At 45.4% G+C, this 13,942-nt stretch overlaps 1 protein-coding gene, 1 long non-coding RNA gene and 1 pseudogene across 2 annotated transcripts in view; 1 reads left to right on the plus strand and 2 right to left on the minus strand.

The window, feature by feature from the left end:
* LOC115424953 (uncharacterized) overlaps positions 1–109 on the minus strand; it is a 6,003-nt gene extending 5,894 nt beyond the window's left edge. The window contains exon 1 of the mRNA XM_030142375.1: positions 68–109. Coding sequence (XP_029998235.1) covers positions 68–83 — 16 coding nt within the window. The 5' untranslated portion in view covers positions 84–109. The remainder of the gene's footprint in view (positions 1–67) is intronic.
* Positions 110–145: 36 nt separating this feature from the next.
* LOC115424954 (uncharacterized) lies at positions 146–1,202 on the minus strand. The gene is made up of 3 exons (XR_003936145.1): positions 1,168–1,202; positions 312–408; positions 146–186 (listed from the first exon to the last, which is right to left on the minus strand). It is a non-coding gene; the product is annotated as an uncharacterized LOC115424954 (long non-coding RNA).
* A 5,697-nt stretch (positions 1,203–6,899) lies between these two features.
* On the plus strand, positions 6,900–13,520 carry LOC115424065 (WAS/WASL-interacting protein family member 2-like; annotated as a pseudogene).
* The last annotated feature ends 422 nt before the right edge of the window (positions 13,521–13,942 follow it).

Consider the following 13,942-nt stretch of genomic DNA (forward strand, 5'->3'; position numbering starts at 1 on the left):
CACATCTGATCATCACAAGTTTATGCAGATCTGAACAGGGACCCCGGCCTGGGCGGGGCCAGTCCACCTGGATGGGGGGGCATTGCAACATCACCAGTTGCTGGGCAGATTCCAGACCCTCCAGTAAAGACATCATGGAGTCCAGAACAGCTGACGGAACAGAACCTTCTGGACCCGGCGACTGTCCTGCACACGCACAATTTACTGATGGTTACAACCATAAGAAAACAACAGGTTCCAGGTTCCAGGTTCAAAGCACAAAGCCACGCCCACATTAATGCCACAGTGAGTCTAATGCAGGTCCGACACACCATGAGGTAGACCACCATCCGGGCCGATTCAGCAGAGTCCAGCTGATCCGAGTCCATATGGAGGTTCAGGAGAACCGGGTCACAGAGCTGGAGTACACTGAGCCACAAACACAGAAAAGCACTTGAATAAAAACAGAGAGAGACGAATGACAACAGAGCTGAGGAGAGAAAGAAAGGAGATGAGAGGGGACAAGAGAAGGGAGAAGGAAAGGAGACAAGGAGGAGAAGGAAAGGAGCTCCTTCAGGTCCTATGGGTTTAGCGTGTTCTTCCAGATACAGATGACCTTTGACCTGCTGGTTATTCATACAAACTGACTTCAAACAGATGAACGTACAGTTGTTCAGTGTGTGAAGGATTCAGATTCAAACTCATCTTTGACAGGACACATGGACCTGTCTGTCCTACAGTCACTCTATCAATCAAGCGTTTTTTTTTTTTTTTTTTAAATGATTTACAGATGTTTTAAAAATACAATTTTGTTCATTTTAAATAAGTCTGTCTACATTCCGTTTCCAGCTTCTTAAATGTATAGATATTATATATTAAGAACCTCTGAACAGATCATTAAACAATAAAACCTATTTTCAGTGTATTGTTGTTAATCCTATGACAGTATTTATGCTATTGGTCCTCTTCTTCGGACATTATATTCTTGGTTTTGTGTTCAAGTGTTTCAGTTTAGTTAAAATCAGCCTACTTCTTTTCTTTAACATAATTAACATAAATTTTCTGTCGACATCCGGCACATTCGCGGTCTTTTATCTGTGTTGTAACTGTTAAACGTTGAAATCTAGAAGAAGAAACAGTTCATCCGAGAAAACGGTTTAATTTTACACAGAAAAGTTTCAGACTCACCCTCGAACGTCCGCCATTTTAGTTTTCAAATCCCGCGGTGCGCTGGGTGTAAACAGCGATCTGATTGGTCAGAATGAGCCAATCACTGTCGTCAACTTTTCAAATTAGAACCCTTTCAAATAAAAGTGAAAGACACAAACTAAATATACCCAGTTAATGAAGCAATAAAACTGTTAAAACCACTGCTGAACACATGTTAATTTGTAAACTAACAGTGTGTTTGTATTTGCGAAGTCCATCATAAGGCTCCAAATTATTGTATAAAATAATATTATTATTATATTGGACACAATATAAGTTTTTTATTTATTTTTTATTATATTTTTTTTAATGTACACATTCTTCTTTTTAATTTGTTGATTCATGTAGACATGAATTAGTTTTACTCTACTGCAATATTTTAAAAGAAAACAAAAAACAAAAAAAAAAACAAAAAAAACCCTTTCACTAAATGAGGATTTTAACCTTAGACATCTTCATTATTGTCATGTTCAACAACTGAAACAAATCAAATAACATAAGTTCACACAAGGATAAAAAATGTACTTAAATAAGAAAATTAAAAAGATAACAAAAACAAATCATGTATATACACAATAATTTTCAAGGGGAAACAGTAAGGAAAAATAAAGTATTAATATGCAAAGCAGATTCTACTTCCGTTTGTCAGAATCAGTGGTGTCTCATAACTCTTAAAGTCATTTTCAAACTACACAATAATTCAGTTAGAACGACAAACTCAACAATAAAAAAAAAAAAAAACAACTTTTAATTATCTTACTTCAAACCGTTTTGTCTGTTACAGTATTTGGGTTTTAATCTGAAATCCCTAGTTTCCGGTCGGATAAATCACGTGTTTTCTGTTGAATTAAAAAAAAAGAAAAAAACTCAGCTCTGTAGCGAAGGAGCTAACGGCGGAGCTAAATGTGAAATAAAACTCTTCGCCAAACCCCAGCAGAGACATAAAAACGGATCACACGGACCGAAAATGAGCTAACGGGACGCCGTTCGGTGATGCTCACAGGTACGTTTATCTCACCTGTCGGGGGCCGTTCAGAGGAAATACAGCTAGCATGTTAAGCTAGCGGGTTATCAGTAACAGCGAGCCTCTGCGTCAGTGAGAAGCTAACAGCTAACGGGCCGGTGTTTACCTGTCGGACTGGTGTGTAACGGACCCGGTATGAACGGACCGGTGTATAATGGACCTGACAGGTGTTTCCAGATGTTTGAAAGCCGAACAGCTGTATCACACCATCCCAGAGGAGCTAATGTTAGCTTAGCATGTGCAGAGCCCAGGCCGTGTCCCAGTGCAGCTGCAGAACTCGGGTTCATGTCATTCAACAGTGAATCTAAAACGGTTTTTACTGCTTTACTGGAGGTGTTTCTGCTCCGAGTTAAACTATAAAGGGCTTGAACTGGGGCTGTTAGTCTGGAGTTAACGGCTTTGATGTCGAATGTTAGTGTGACTGTTGGAAAGAGGTCAGACATGTGAGCAGTTGGAGAACATCAGTCTTCTGTCATTCCCCAGACTTGACCACCGCAGTTCACTTCAGTCCGGCATCATCCGAACACCACTGTCCCCCCTTCCAGCTGGTCCAGACCGCAGCAGCTAGGCTTCTGACTGGTTTTAGCAGACATCATATCACTCCTGTCCTTGCATCCCTCCACTGGCTCCCTGTGTGTTTTAGAATTGATTTTAAGATTTTACTGATCACTTTTAAAGCTCGAATGGGCCTGGCCCCAAGTTATATAGATGAGATGCTAATTGACTACGAGCCAGCACGCAGCCTTAGGTCCTGTGGTGGGGGGGCAGAGGGCTCCAGGCTGTTCCAAAGTCCAGGCTTAAACCAAAAGGTGAGCGGGCCTTTTCCATCAGGGCCCCTCGACTTTGCAGCGGCCTGCCCCAGGAGATAAGGCTGAGGAATCAGTAACATCTTTTAAATCACTTCTTAAAACACATTTTTATAGACTTGCTTTTTTGTGATGTCTGTCCCCTTTTTAATCTTAATTTGTAATTTTAATTTTTAAATTTGATCCCGTTTGATTAATAATTTGTTCATACATCTCTCTAATTCTGTTGCTTCTGTTTTAGTGTTTTTATTTGCTTGGTGTATCCTGCTGTTGTGCCCTCTGTCAAAGCACTTTGTAAACTTTGTTTTTAAAGGTGCTATACAAATAAAGTTATTATTATTATTATTATTATTATTATTATTATTATTATTATTATTATTATTATTATTATGTTCATGAGGTGAGTGGATCCGAAAAACATCTGGGGCCTCATGTATAAAGCGTGCGTACGCACAAAAACCTGGCGTACGCCCTTTTCCACGCTCACGTTCAGATGTATAAAGACTGAAATGACCGTGGAAATGTGCGCTCCTTCACGCCAACTCCACAGCTGGCGTACGCACGTTTCTAGTGCTTTGGAACCATTGGCGACACTTAGAGGTGACACTGAGAAACTGTTAATAATGTGGAAAAGGTCATTCCTCCGATTGATGTGCACATCGGAGATACACAGAAGAACAATGAACACACAGACACGTCATCCTACTGTCAGAGCACACATCCACCAACAGAACCAAACCAGAACCAATTAGACCCTGTATCCATCAATGCCAATCCTGCCCGGATGGACATTCAGCAACAGCAAAGAGACAAGGACCTAAAATTCATAGGTTGATAAATTAGTGTTCATGTCTGTGAGAACATTTATTAGTCGGTCCAGTCGCTCATTGACTCCGCCCATTGTCCTCACGATGTCCTAATGTGACTCGGGTCAGTACAGACCCATGCCGGTCTGATGGGCATCAGCAGTGGGCTGTGGCGGACCGGAGGACCGGCTAACACTGGGGAGTCAACAGGAGCCTCTGTGACAGGAGGATGGTCCTGGGTCTGACTGTCTACTGTGTCATTGTTGGAAAATAATAATTTGAGTGATTAAACATGAGTCAAAGTCTGTGATTTCCTCTTTGATATCCTGACATGATCACACATGAACCTTTATCCTGTTTATCTGTGATCAGACTGTGTATGACCCGTAGAATGAACTCATGTGTGACTGACACTAATACTAAATCTATATTTATCTTGGGGGTGATCCGCATCAGCCCTGTAAGAAAAGTGTCACAGTATCGGCGACTCTTTCCTCAAACGGTCTCAGTTCGTCTCTTTTCTTCTTCCGCCTGTTTCGGCCTCCGCTTCGCGTCCACCTTGACGTCATCGTCTGATCCTGCAGACAGGGGAATCCCAGAGGGAATTCCACCTGCAGACCCCGTTTATGCTGATTTGCATATTTAAATATGGGCGTGGAGAGGGAGGAGTCAGGTACTCCAACATATGCGCTCAATTCCACGCTGATTGGGATGTATAAAGGAAATGTACTTGGATTCGGGCGTACGCACAGTTTCATACATCTGGATTTTTTTGTGCGTTCGGACTTTTCTGGATTTGGGCGTACGGCAGGTTTCAGTATGAAATCCACGCAAGTCTTTGTACATGAGGCCCCAGGAGGTTTGGCTGGAAGTCCACTCTTTGATTTTTTTTTTTGTTAGTTAACCTCCTAAGACCCGGAAATGTCAGCAAAGTACAAGCTATATTTTTGTTTTTATTAAATCAGTGTCTATATTAATAACATCATGATGCAACAGTTTTTTCAGATGCAGTTTTTAAAATTTTTATGGAATGTCTTTTGGGTGGACAGTTTTTTCTTTTTTTTTTTTTTTTTGTATAAAGTTGTGAAACTCTTGCCCACAAATGTGGACAGAAAACTCATAGCTGGGTCTGAGGAGGTTAAGAGTAAGTGTTTTATTTACGTTTGTGATATATCCTTTCTTTATTATTGAAAATATTTAGGTATACAAGACATATTAATTTTGATCAAACATCAAGATGTCAAAAAAAGCATTTGAACAAATAAGTAAAAAAAATGCATAGAGTTAAAGACACAAAGAAGAATATACAAATAATAGTATATTTAAAAAAAACATCTTACAAAAATAAATACATCAGAGAGTTCAGCCTATTTTAAAGATTCCTTTATAAATTTCCAGGGTGCTAGTGCTTTTTGTGTTAAAAATAAATTCTGATGATTTAATATATTTTTCAAATTCCATCAGAAAGATTTTAAAATTTGGATGTGTGTTTGGGTATATTTATTTTTGTGTATATAAAATGATCAAATTTACAACAAATTCTAAATTACGAATGTCATGTTCAAAATATGTAATTACATTTTGAGATGTAGTTATTTTTTCATTACTTTTAGATATGATATATTTTTCAGTTTTAGATGGAAGTCTGGTCTGTTTAAAGGTGGTTAAAGCCACACTACAGTGTGTGTGTGTGTGTGTGTGTGTGTGTGTGTGTGGGGGGGTGGGTGGGGGGGGGGGGGGGGGGGGGGGGGCAGGCATAGAGACAATATGGGGGGGACAGGTACTGCCCAAGAGGACTGTCAAAGCTCTAGAACACAGGTGTCAAACAGGCTGTTAGAATGATCACCTCTGCAGTATCAGGATAATTCATTTCACAATACGGTATCGATATTAAAAAGTACTTCTGGATATTTTAGGTATTTATTCAATGCTGATATTGTGGAGGTTCATTTTAGTTTTTGTTTTTCTTTTTGTTTATATCTTATTTATATTATTTAACACTGTTTGATTAAATAATGGTTATTTGAAGCATTTTAAAAGCACTCTGCTTTCCATCCTTTCACCGTTGGACTTCTATACCTCTGTTCTACCGCTGATCTGAGACAAAGTGTTCACATGTTCTGTCCTATATCAACATTAACAAAGAGGAAAACAAAGGGAATTTTGTCCATAATTTGTATCCGTTTTAGTTAGTTATTGTTTTTTTCTTTTAATTTGAATTTTTATTTATTCCAGTTAACTAAAATGTTTTTTTCAATATTAGTTTTCGACATTTCGTTAGTTTTCGTTAATGATAATAACCTTGGTTCACACACACCATCGGACCAGTCACATGTTTGTGGTGTTCAACGCTGTGCGGCTGCGATACGACATTTATCTGTTCATTCATGTGCAGAGTTCCAGAATGATCTGAGTCAGCTGTTCCAGCCCTGGTCTGTCCAACAGTAGTTCAGTTTAAAGGTTTACATTGAACATGTGGTCTGACTGATGGTCCAGCCTTGATGTGTCCCAAACACATGGATCTGTTCTGTTCCTGTTGTGTGCGTTTGTTTCCTTGTCCTGTGGACTCTAAAGCTGCGTCTGACGTTCGTCCCACCTGTCCAAGCCCAGTCCTGTCCTCAGTATCATGACCCCTTTAGTCTGTCCGTCATCACTCAACTGAATCTGTTCCGTCACAGTGAACACTTTCACAGTGTTCTCCACCACAAACAGAACCAGCAGGTCACTGGACACTTATGGACATTTCACATTCAGGATACTGAGGATATGACTGGGGTTGGACAGACTGAATGAAAAACTGGTGATGAAAGTCATACGCAGCTTTAAAAAAGCATGAATGAATGAACGAACGATAAACGAATGACGAGGAAAAATAAACCAATGAACGTTTCAACAGTTAAATGCTTTTTTCATTCCTGGAGCAAAAAAGTTTGAAAATGGTCTTGAATCCATGTGTGGGACAGTCTGGAGGTTGAAGGTCCTTCAGAACAGTATCTGTGTGTTCTTAGTGCATTTGTTGTTTGTTGTGAACATATTTAGAGTTTTTAAAGGCTGAACTTTCACACAAACGCCTTTATGAATATGAAGAATGCCATCAGAGTCTATGTGGTCCAGGTCTATGTGGACCAGGGGTCTGGTCCAGGTCTATGTGGTCCAGGTCTATGTGGTCCTGTGTGCTGGTTCTGTTCTGAACCCCCTGTCCTTTCTTTTCAGTTCTTCAGGTGTGACCAATCACAGCAGGATGCCCATCCCACCCCCTCCTCCTCCCCCGGGGGCCCGCCCTCCCCCCACCTTCAGCCAGGTAAACACACCCTCCTCCCCCTCCTCACCCACTGATGCCTTTAGGGAACTGTCTGCGTCTGATCTGGAGCTGAACCGGGTCACTTCGGTCCAGACTCAGATGTTGGGTCTGAACCAAACAAAGACCTGAGAACCCCAACCCCCCATTCCACCAGGACCCCTCAGGAACCAACCAGAGTGACCCCTGACCAGACTGACCACTGACCAGAGTGACCACTGACAAGAGTCAATGGAGGGTTTTGGACTGGACTGGACTAGATCTTAATGGGGGTCCTGAGGTCCAGAACTCACACCTTCTTCAGAGTCTATTGGTCTACAGTGAGTCCACCATCTCTACTCAGTTGGGAGAACTTGTGCACTAGACCTGGACGGTTCTGGGACCGGTCACTCAGACCCACTGGGATCCACAGTGTGATCAGATAAACCTGTGGAAGTGGGCAGACTCTGGTGGTTCTGGTCTCAGGGTGTGTCTGTAACCCTTCTGGAGCTGGACATCTGTCTGAAGGTGGTTCTACAGATGTTCTGGTTGGTTCTACAGATGTTCTGGTGGGTTCTACAGATGTTCTGGTTGGTTCTAATGGGCTGGTCCTCCTCATTAAACTTTTATAATGGACTCAATCCTCCTGTTGTCAGGTCAGTTTGAAGTACTGACCCATCCGAGTCGCCGCGGTTCCACCAGGACCGGCAGCAGGTTCCAGAACCACAGAGGTGGGTCTGTGGTCTGGTGGACCGTGGGAGGCTCTGTCCTTTTAAACCCACGTCCAGTGTAGACATCCGACTCGTTGTCAAGGACATCAGGGACAGTATAGTGGGGTACCGGATCCAGCCTGAGTCTAGTCCACGGAACAGCTAAGTGGTTTTAGACCCAGCGCTGTTGTGTTGTGTTTTCTACTACGTGGACCGGCTCGGCTCAACTCAGCCTTTTTGCGTTTCCATTATGAAATAGGACCTGGACTCTGGTACCTGGTACTAGTTTTTTGGACTCTGGTACCTGGTCCTAGTTTTTTGGACTCTGGTACCTGGTACTAGTTTTTTGGACTCTGGTACCTGGTCCTAGTTTTTTGGTACCTCCTCCGCTGAGGTTCCAGGACTGTGGACCAGATCCTAAAGGTGACACTGTGTAAACACTGCAGACCTCTGATTGGTCAGTGGTGTGTGTGCCCCGCCCTTTTCCAGTAAATCTGTCAGTAGGTGAATCCACATGATGACAGTCTGTAAAACTACACCATGGTTTGTCCAGGAGGTTCAGACGCAAACATTCAGCAGGAGTTTGACAGACAACAGGCAACCAGTGAGTTTATCAGCAACTGTGAGCAGCAGACACAGAAGGAACCCCGCATCGCTATGACGACCAGGGATGGAAAGAGGGAGGATCTGGAATGGAAAGGGTCTGGAATAGGACCTGGTACCAGAGTGGAACCGGTCTGGAATAGGACCTGGTACCAGAGTGGAAAGGGTCTGGAATAGGACCTGGTACCAGAGTGGAACCGGTCTGGAATAGGACCTGGTACCACAGTGGAGTCGAGCCGAGCTGAGCTGGTTCCACATAGTGGAAATGCAGCATTACTGGACCTGAACCAGAACCAGGTTCCTGTTGGTGGAACACTTGTACACATGAGTTCAGACCAGACCACATTAAACCAGGACAGTCCTACAGTGACCATGTGACCACAGATGTCAAACATGTGGCCCGGGGGCCAAAACTGGCCCACCAAACTCTCCAGTCCGGCCCCTGGGATGAATTTGTGAAATGCAAAAATTACACTAATATAATTAACAATCAAGGATGTTAAATTTATTTTAGGTCAATTAATCTAAAGTGGGTCAGACCAGTAAAATACTATCCTAATAACCTCTAAATAATGAAAACCATTTTTTTCCTCCTTGTTTTAGTGTAAAAACAGTAAAGTTACGCAAATGTTTACATTTACAGACTAGCCTTTTACAAAAAATGTGAATAACCTGACAAAAATGTCTTAAGTATGTGAAATTTTAACAATATTCTGCCTGTTATTCAATGTTTTGTGCATTTGTAGATCCACTGTGATCTGTAAGTTGTGATGCACATATATAACTGATAAAGTAAGGTGTAATGTTGTTAAATTTGCAATTTTTTTCTTAAGAACTTTCAGGTTGTTCATATTTGTTCATGTTATGTTTAAGTGCAGTTCGATATGTAAACATTTTCTTTAAGGAATTTTGCTTTTTCACTCAAAACATAGAGACAACTTGGAGTTGACATTATTTATCAGTTCTTATCCTATTATTTATATGACTTCACTGGTCCAGCCCACTTCAGCTCATATTAGGTTGTATGTGGAACTGAACCAAAATGAGTTTGACAGCCCTGATGTAAACCATGTAAACCTCTGTACCCTTGGCTGTGATGTCACCGTCCTTCTCTCCTTTCCCATAATCCCTTGCAGTCCAACACCACCCCTCCCAAGCTGAGCAGAGAGGAGGTCAAAGGTCGCGGCGCCCTCCTGTCTGACATCTGTAAAGGCACCAAGCTGAGGAAGGTGGCGGTTGAACGACCGCAGCGCTCCGCTGCTCGACAGTAAGACTCAAACCCCCAGAGCCAGACAACCCACAGAGCACCCATACATTCGCTTATACCAATACCTACACCAGCAGCAGCAGCAGAGCCAGGCCAAACAGCAGGGGGCGCCGACTGACCAGCCGACCACCGCCGACAGGGGCTCTGCTCTGGCTCTGGACAGTAAGGAACACCTCACCTTCTGATGGTACCAGGGCTCTGCAGGGGCACCGGGTCTGCTGAGGCCGCCAGCCGCCGGCGGAGCGGAGGCTACGCCCGCTTCCTTAAAGAGGCCACACCTTCCTCTATAAAAAGGCCACGCCCACCTCCGCAAAAAGGCAGCATTAGGAGAACATCAGTCAGCCTCTGGAAAGAAAAAAAACCAGGCTGTTAAATGTAATTTTTGGATTTTTAAGAGTTCAAAGTGTCTGAGGGTCAGGGGACAGGTGAGGGTCAGGGGACAGGTGAGCACCACCCCCCCCTCCACTGATGTCCTTCTCTACTGAAAACGTACTGTCACTCTTTTTTTCCCCCTGTTCCACCCCCAGTGTAAATATTGGACCGTAGAGCCCCTGGTGCCCAGACTGTCTTTTCTTTGTAGGGGGTCAGTGTTAGACAGCTAACCCTTCATATGGATCTGTGTTGGATTTAGTAAATGTTGACGGTCAGTTTGAAACCCTTCCACTTACATGATTAAGTGTCATTCACATTAGACTGACCTGGACAGGTGATTACAGCCTCATGTAAATCAACAGGAATGGAAGAAGAAGCTGAAAGCAGACAGACCTGTGGCATCAGAACAGTATCGGTATGGGCAGGTACCAGTCAGGGATCAGACCTGTGGCATCAGAACAGTATCGGTATGGGCAGGTACCAGTCAGGGATCAGACCTGTGGCATCAGAACAGTATCGGTATGGGCAGGTACCAGTCAGGGATCAGACCTGTGGCATCAGAACAGTATCGGTATGGGCAGGTACCAGTCAGGGATCAGACCTGTGGCATCAGAACAGTATCGGTATGGGCAGGTACCAGTCAGGGATCAGACCTGTGGCATCAGAACAGTATCGGTATGGGCAGGTACCAGTCAGGGATCAGACCTGTTGCTATGGGAACAGTATCGGTATGGGCAGGTACCAGTCAGGGATCAGACCTGTTGCTATGGGAACAGTATCGGTATGGGCAGGGACCAGTCAGGGATCAGACCTGTTGCTATGGGAACAGTATCGGTCAGGGATCAGGATCGGGTCAGTAGTGAATAAATGTGGATGGGTGCATAGGTGGGGGTCATGTGACAGGTGAAGTCAGGTGAGGGTGAGGCGAGGTGGCGGCTGGTTGCGGCTGACCCGTGGCGTCCTGCAGAGCGCTGAACTGTTTGATTGATGCTACTTGTTTGCTCATGGGCTGGAGGCAGTGTGTGGTTGACGGTCCCAGCGGCCTCCACAGAGCAGACGTAGGGGAATGTTTGGTGCACCTGTCCACAGGTGACAGGTAAACCGCACAGGGACGCAGTTAGCGCGCTAGCTGTGCTAGCTGCAAACCCGGTCCGCTGTGCAGGGCGGGGTTTACCTGTGCAGAGGCGGGGTTTACCTGGACAGGTGATGGGATTGGACACATCAGATCCACCAGGACTCACCTGGACAACTCTAGGATTGGGGGGGGGGGGGGGGGGTTCAGGATTCAGTTGGGTTTAGACTGGGTCTCATGGTTTTCCTCTGATGTGTCTAATCAATAATCAATCCAATCCTGTACATTGACTCTAGGTGATTGGTCATGTGACTGCAGCCCTGTGATGTCATAACCCACTTTAACATGTTTGTGGTGTTCTTTGTCTGTTTGTCACTCATGTTGTGCTGTCGATGACCAATCGGAGCGGCGTGGGACCGTAAACACATCATTTGGTTTTACTTCACTTCACCTCACTCCACCTCATACTGACACCTGAACGTACCTGAACGCACCTGAATGTACCTGAACGCACCTCCCCGCCTTCAAATAGAGCTCAAACTGATCTCATTTTACAACACAGACCATTAGAAGGAACCGACGGTAACGTTACCACAGAAACGCAGCGAAGCCCAAACTGGACTATGAACCCAAACACAAACCTGAGAGGAATGAAGTTAGAATATATATGAGCTCAGCATCCACCAATGAACGAATGAACAAACAAATGAATGAACAAATGAATGAATGACCTCCATCCTTTTTAAACACACCTCCGTCAGCATCCATATGGACGTGAATGTGTTAAATCCAACTCCATTTGAAGGCACCATCACATTCATCCAGTCAGTGACATCATTGTGTGACGTCATAGTTTAGTGACATCATGCCTTCAGGAGGTGGGGCCTTCACTCACTCTGTCCAATGGTTGTGGTTCTCAGAGCCCAAAGGAGGCGGGACAGCAACAGGAGGAGCCAATGGCAGCGGAGCATCCAGTCCATCAGGATCTGCTCCACCAATGGGAAGTCTGTTCACAGGGGGCGTTCCCAAACTCCGTCCAGTGGGAGGTCAGTGTTGGCGCAGTGATTGGCCCTCATGTTTCCGTTTCCGCTTTAATTTGTTTGTTTATTTTTGTTTGTTTTTCAGACGGGTCGTCCGACGCTCCCCCTCCACTCGCGCCGCAGCACCCCGCCCACCCAGCCATCGCCACGACGACACTGAGAGCCCCTCCCCTCAGGCCTCGTCGCCCATGGAGACGTGTCGCTCCCAGCGCCCCTCCCTCCCCAACCTGAGCTCCTCCCCTTCCTCCCCTTCCTCTGCCCCCCCTCCACCACTCAGTCGCCGTGGAAACGCCCCCTCTCCCCCTCCTCATCCTCCTCCTCTTACAACGAGAGAAACCCCTCCCCCCAACTCCCAACAACACTCCTCCCCTACCCTCCAAACCCCCCCCATCGCCTAGCAACAACAGACGCCCCCCCACCTCCGGAGGAAACCCCACCTCCTCCTCCCTGGCCCCGCCCCCTCCACCTTATCGTGTTGCTAACGGTCCAGCTGCCAGCAGCGACACGGCGCCAGAGCTGCCGCAGCGACACAACTCCCTGAGTAACAAGAGGACCGCCCCTTCACCTGGAGGCCACACCCCCACCAGAGGCCCTGCCCCACCGCCCCCTCCTGCCTCCCCCACCCCCTCCCAACAGGCAAACAGGCCGCCGCCCCCCATCAGAGAGCCGCCAGGTAGAGGAGCAGGTGAGTACCATTCACCTGTATTGATCGCCTGTATTGATCGCCTGTATTGATCGCCTGTATTGATCTGTCTCCTCAGCTCCTCCAGTTCCCATCCAATCTTCGTCCTCATCTCGGTCTGGCGGCAGAGAGGCCCCGCCCCCCCCTCCTTACAGGACACACGGTAGCCCCTCGCTGACCTCTGACCCTCCATCCAGAGGGAAGCCTCCGCCCCCTCCCTCCCGAACCCCTGCTGCCCCTCCCCCTCCACCCCCCCCCATCCGAAACGGGCATTCGTCCTCCTCCCCCGCTCCTTTGTCGGTGAGCTGATTGGTCGTCGTTCCTCCTGTCGGTTCCTTCCTTTCTTTGTTCCAGTGTCACACCGCTGACCTCTGACCTCATTAGACACTGATCACTTGATCAGTTATTGATCAGGTTTTTCTTTTCTCTCCAGATGATTTTGAGTCCAAATATTCGTTCCATCCTCTGGACGATTTCCCTCCTCCAGACGAGTACCGGCACTTCACCAAGATCTACCCCAGCAAGCCAACAGAGGTAGGTCAAAGGTCAGGGGTCACACAGAGGAAGGTCAAAGGTCGGGGTCACACAGAGGAAGGTCAAAGGTCACAGGTAGGTCAAAAGTCAGGGGTCACACAGAGGAAGGTCAAAGGTCACAGAGGCAGGTCAAAGGTCAGGGGTCACACAGGGAAGTCATATCAAAGGTCAGTTTATAACTGTATGAAATTTCTGGTTCTAAAATAAATGTTACATGCATCTTAGTATAAAAAAATAAATTGAATGTAGTAATTGCTTAATTATCTACAAATAGTGCAAAGTGGTTTAACAGACAAAAATAAACCACATCCTGTAATAAGATGTTTAACCCCATGTGTGCTGACTGCTTCCTGTAGCAGCTACTTCCTTTTGTGTTTACTTTCTGATACCTCTACTTCCTTTCCATCAACTTCCTGCATCTACTTCCTCTTGTCACTACTCCCTGTTGCGTCTGTCTTTTATGTCTACCTCCTGTTGTGTCTACTTCCTCTTATGTCTACTTCCTGTTCTAATCTGTTAAAGACAGTGTTGTTGTTGTTTTTGTCTTCAGTGATGCGCGGA

Source organism: Sphaeramia orbicularis, chromosome 8 (assembly GCF_902148855.1).
Source record: "Sphaeramia orbicularis chromosome 8, fSphaOr1.1, whole genome shotgun sequence".
Lineage (NCBI taxonomy): Eukaryota > Metazoa > Chordata > Actinopteri > Kurtiformes > Apogonidae > Sphaeramia > Sphaeramia orbicularis.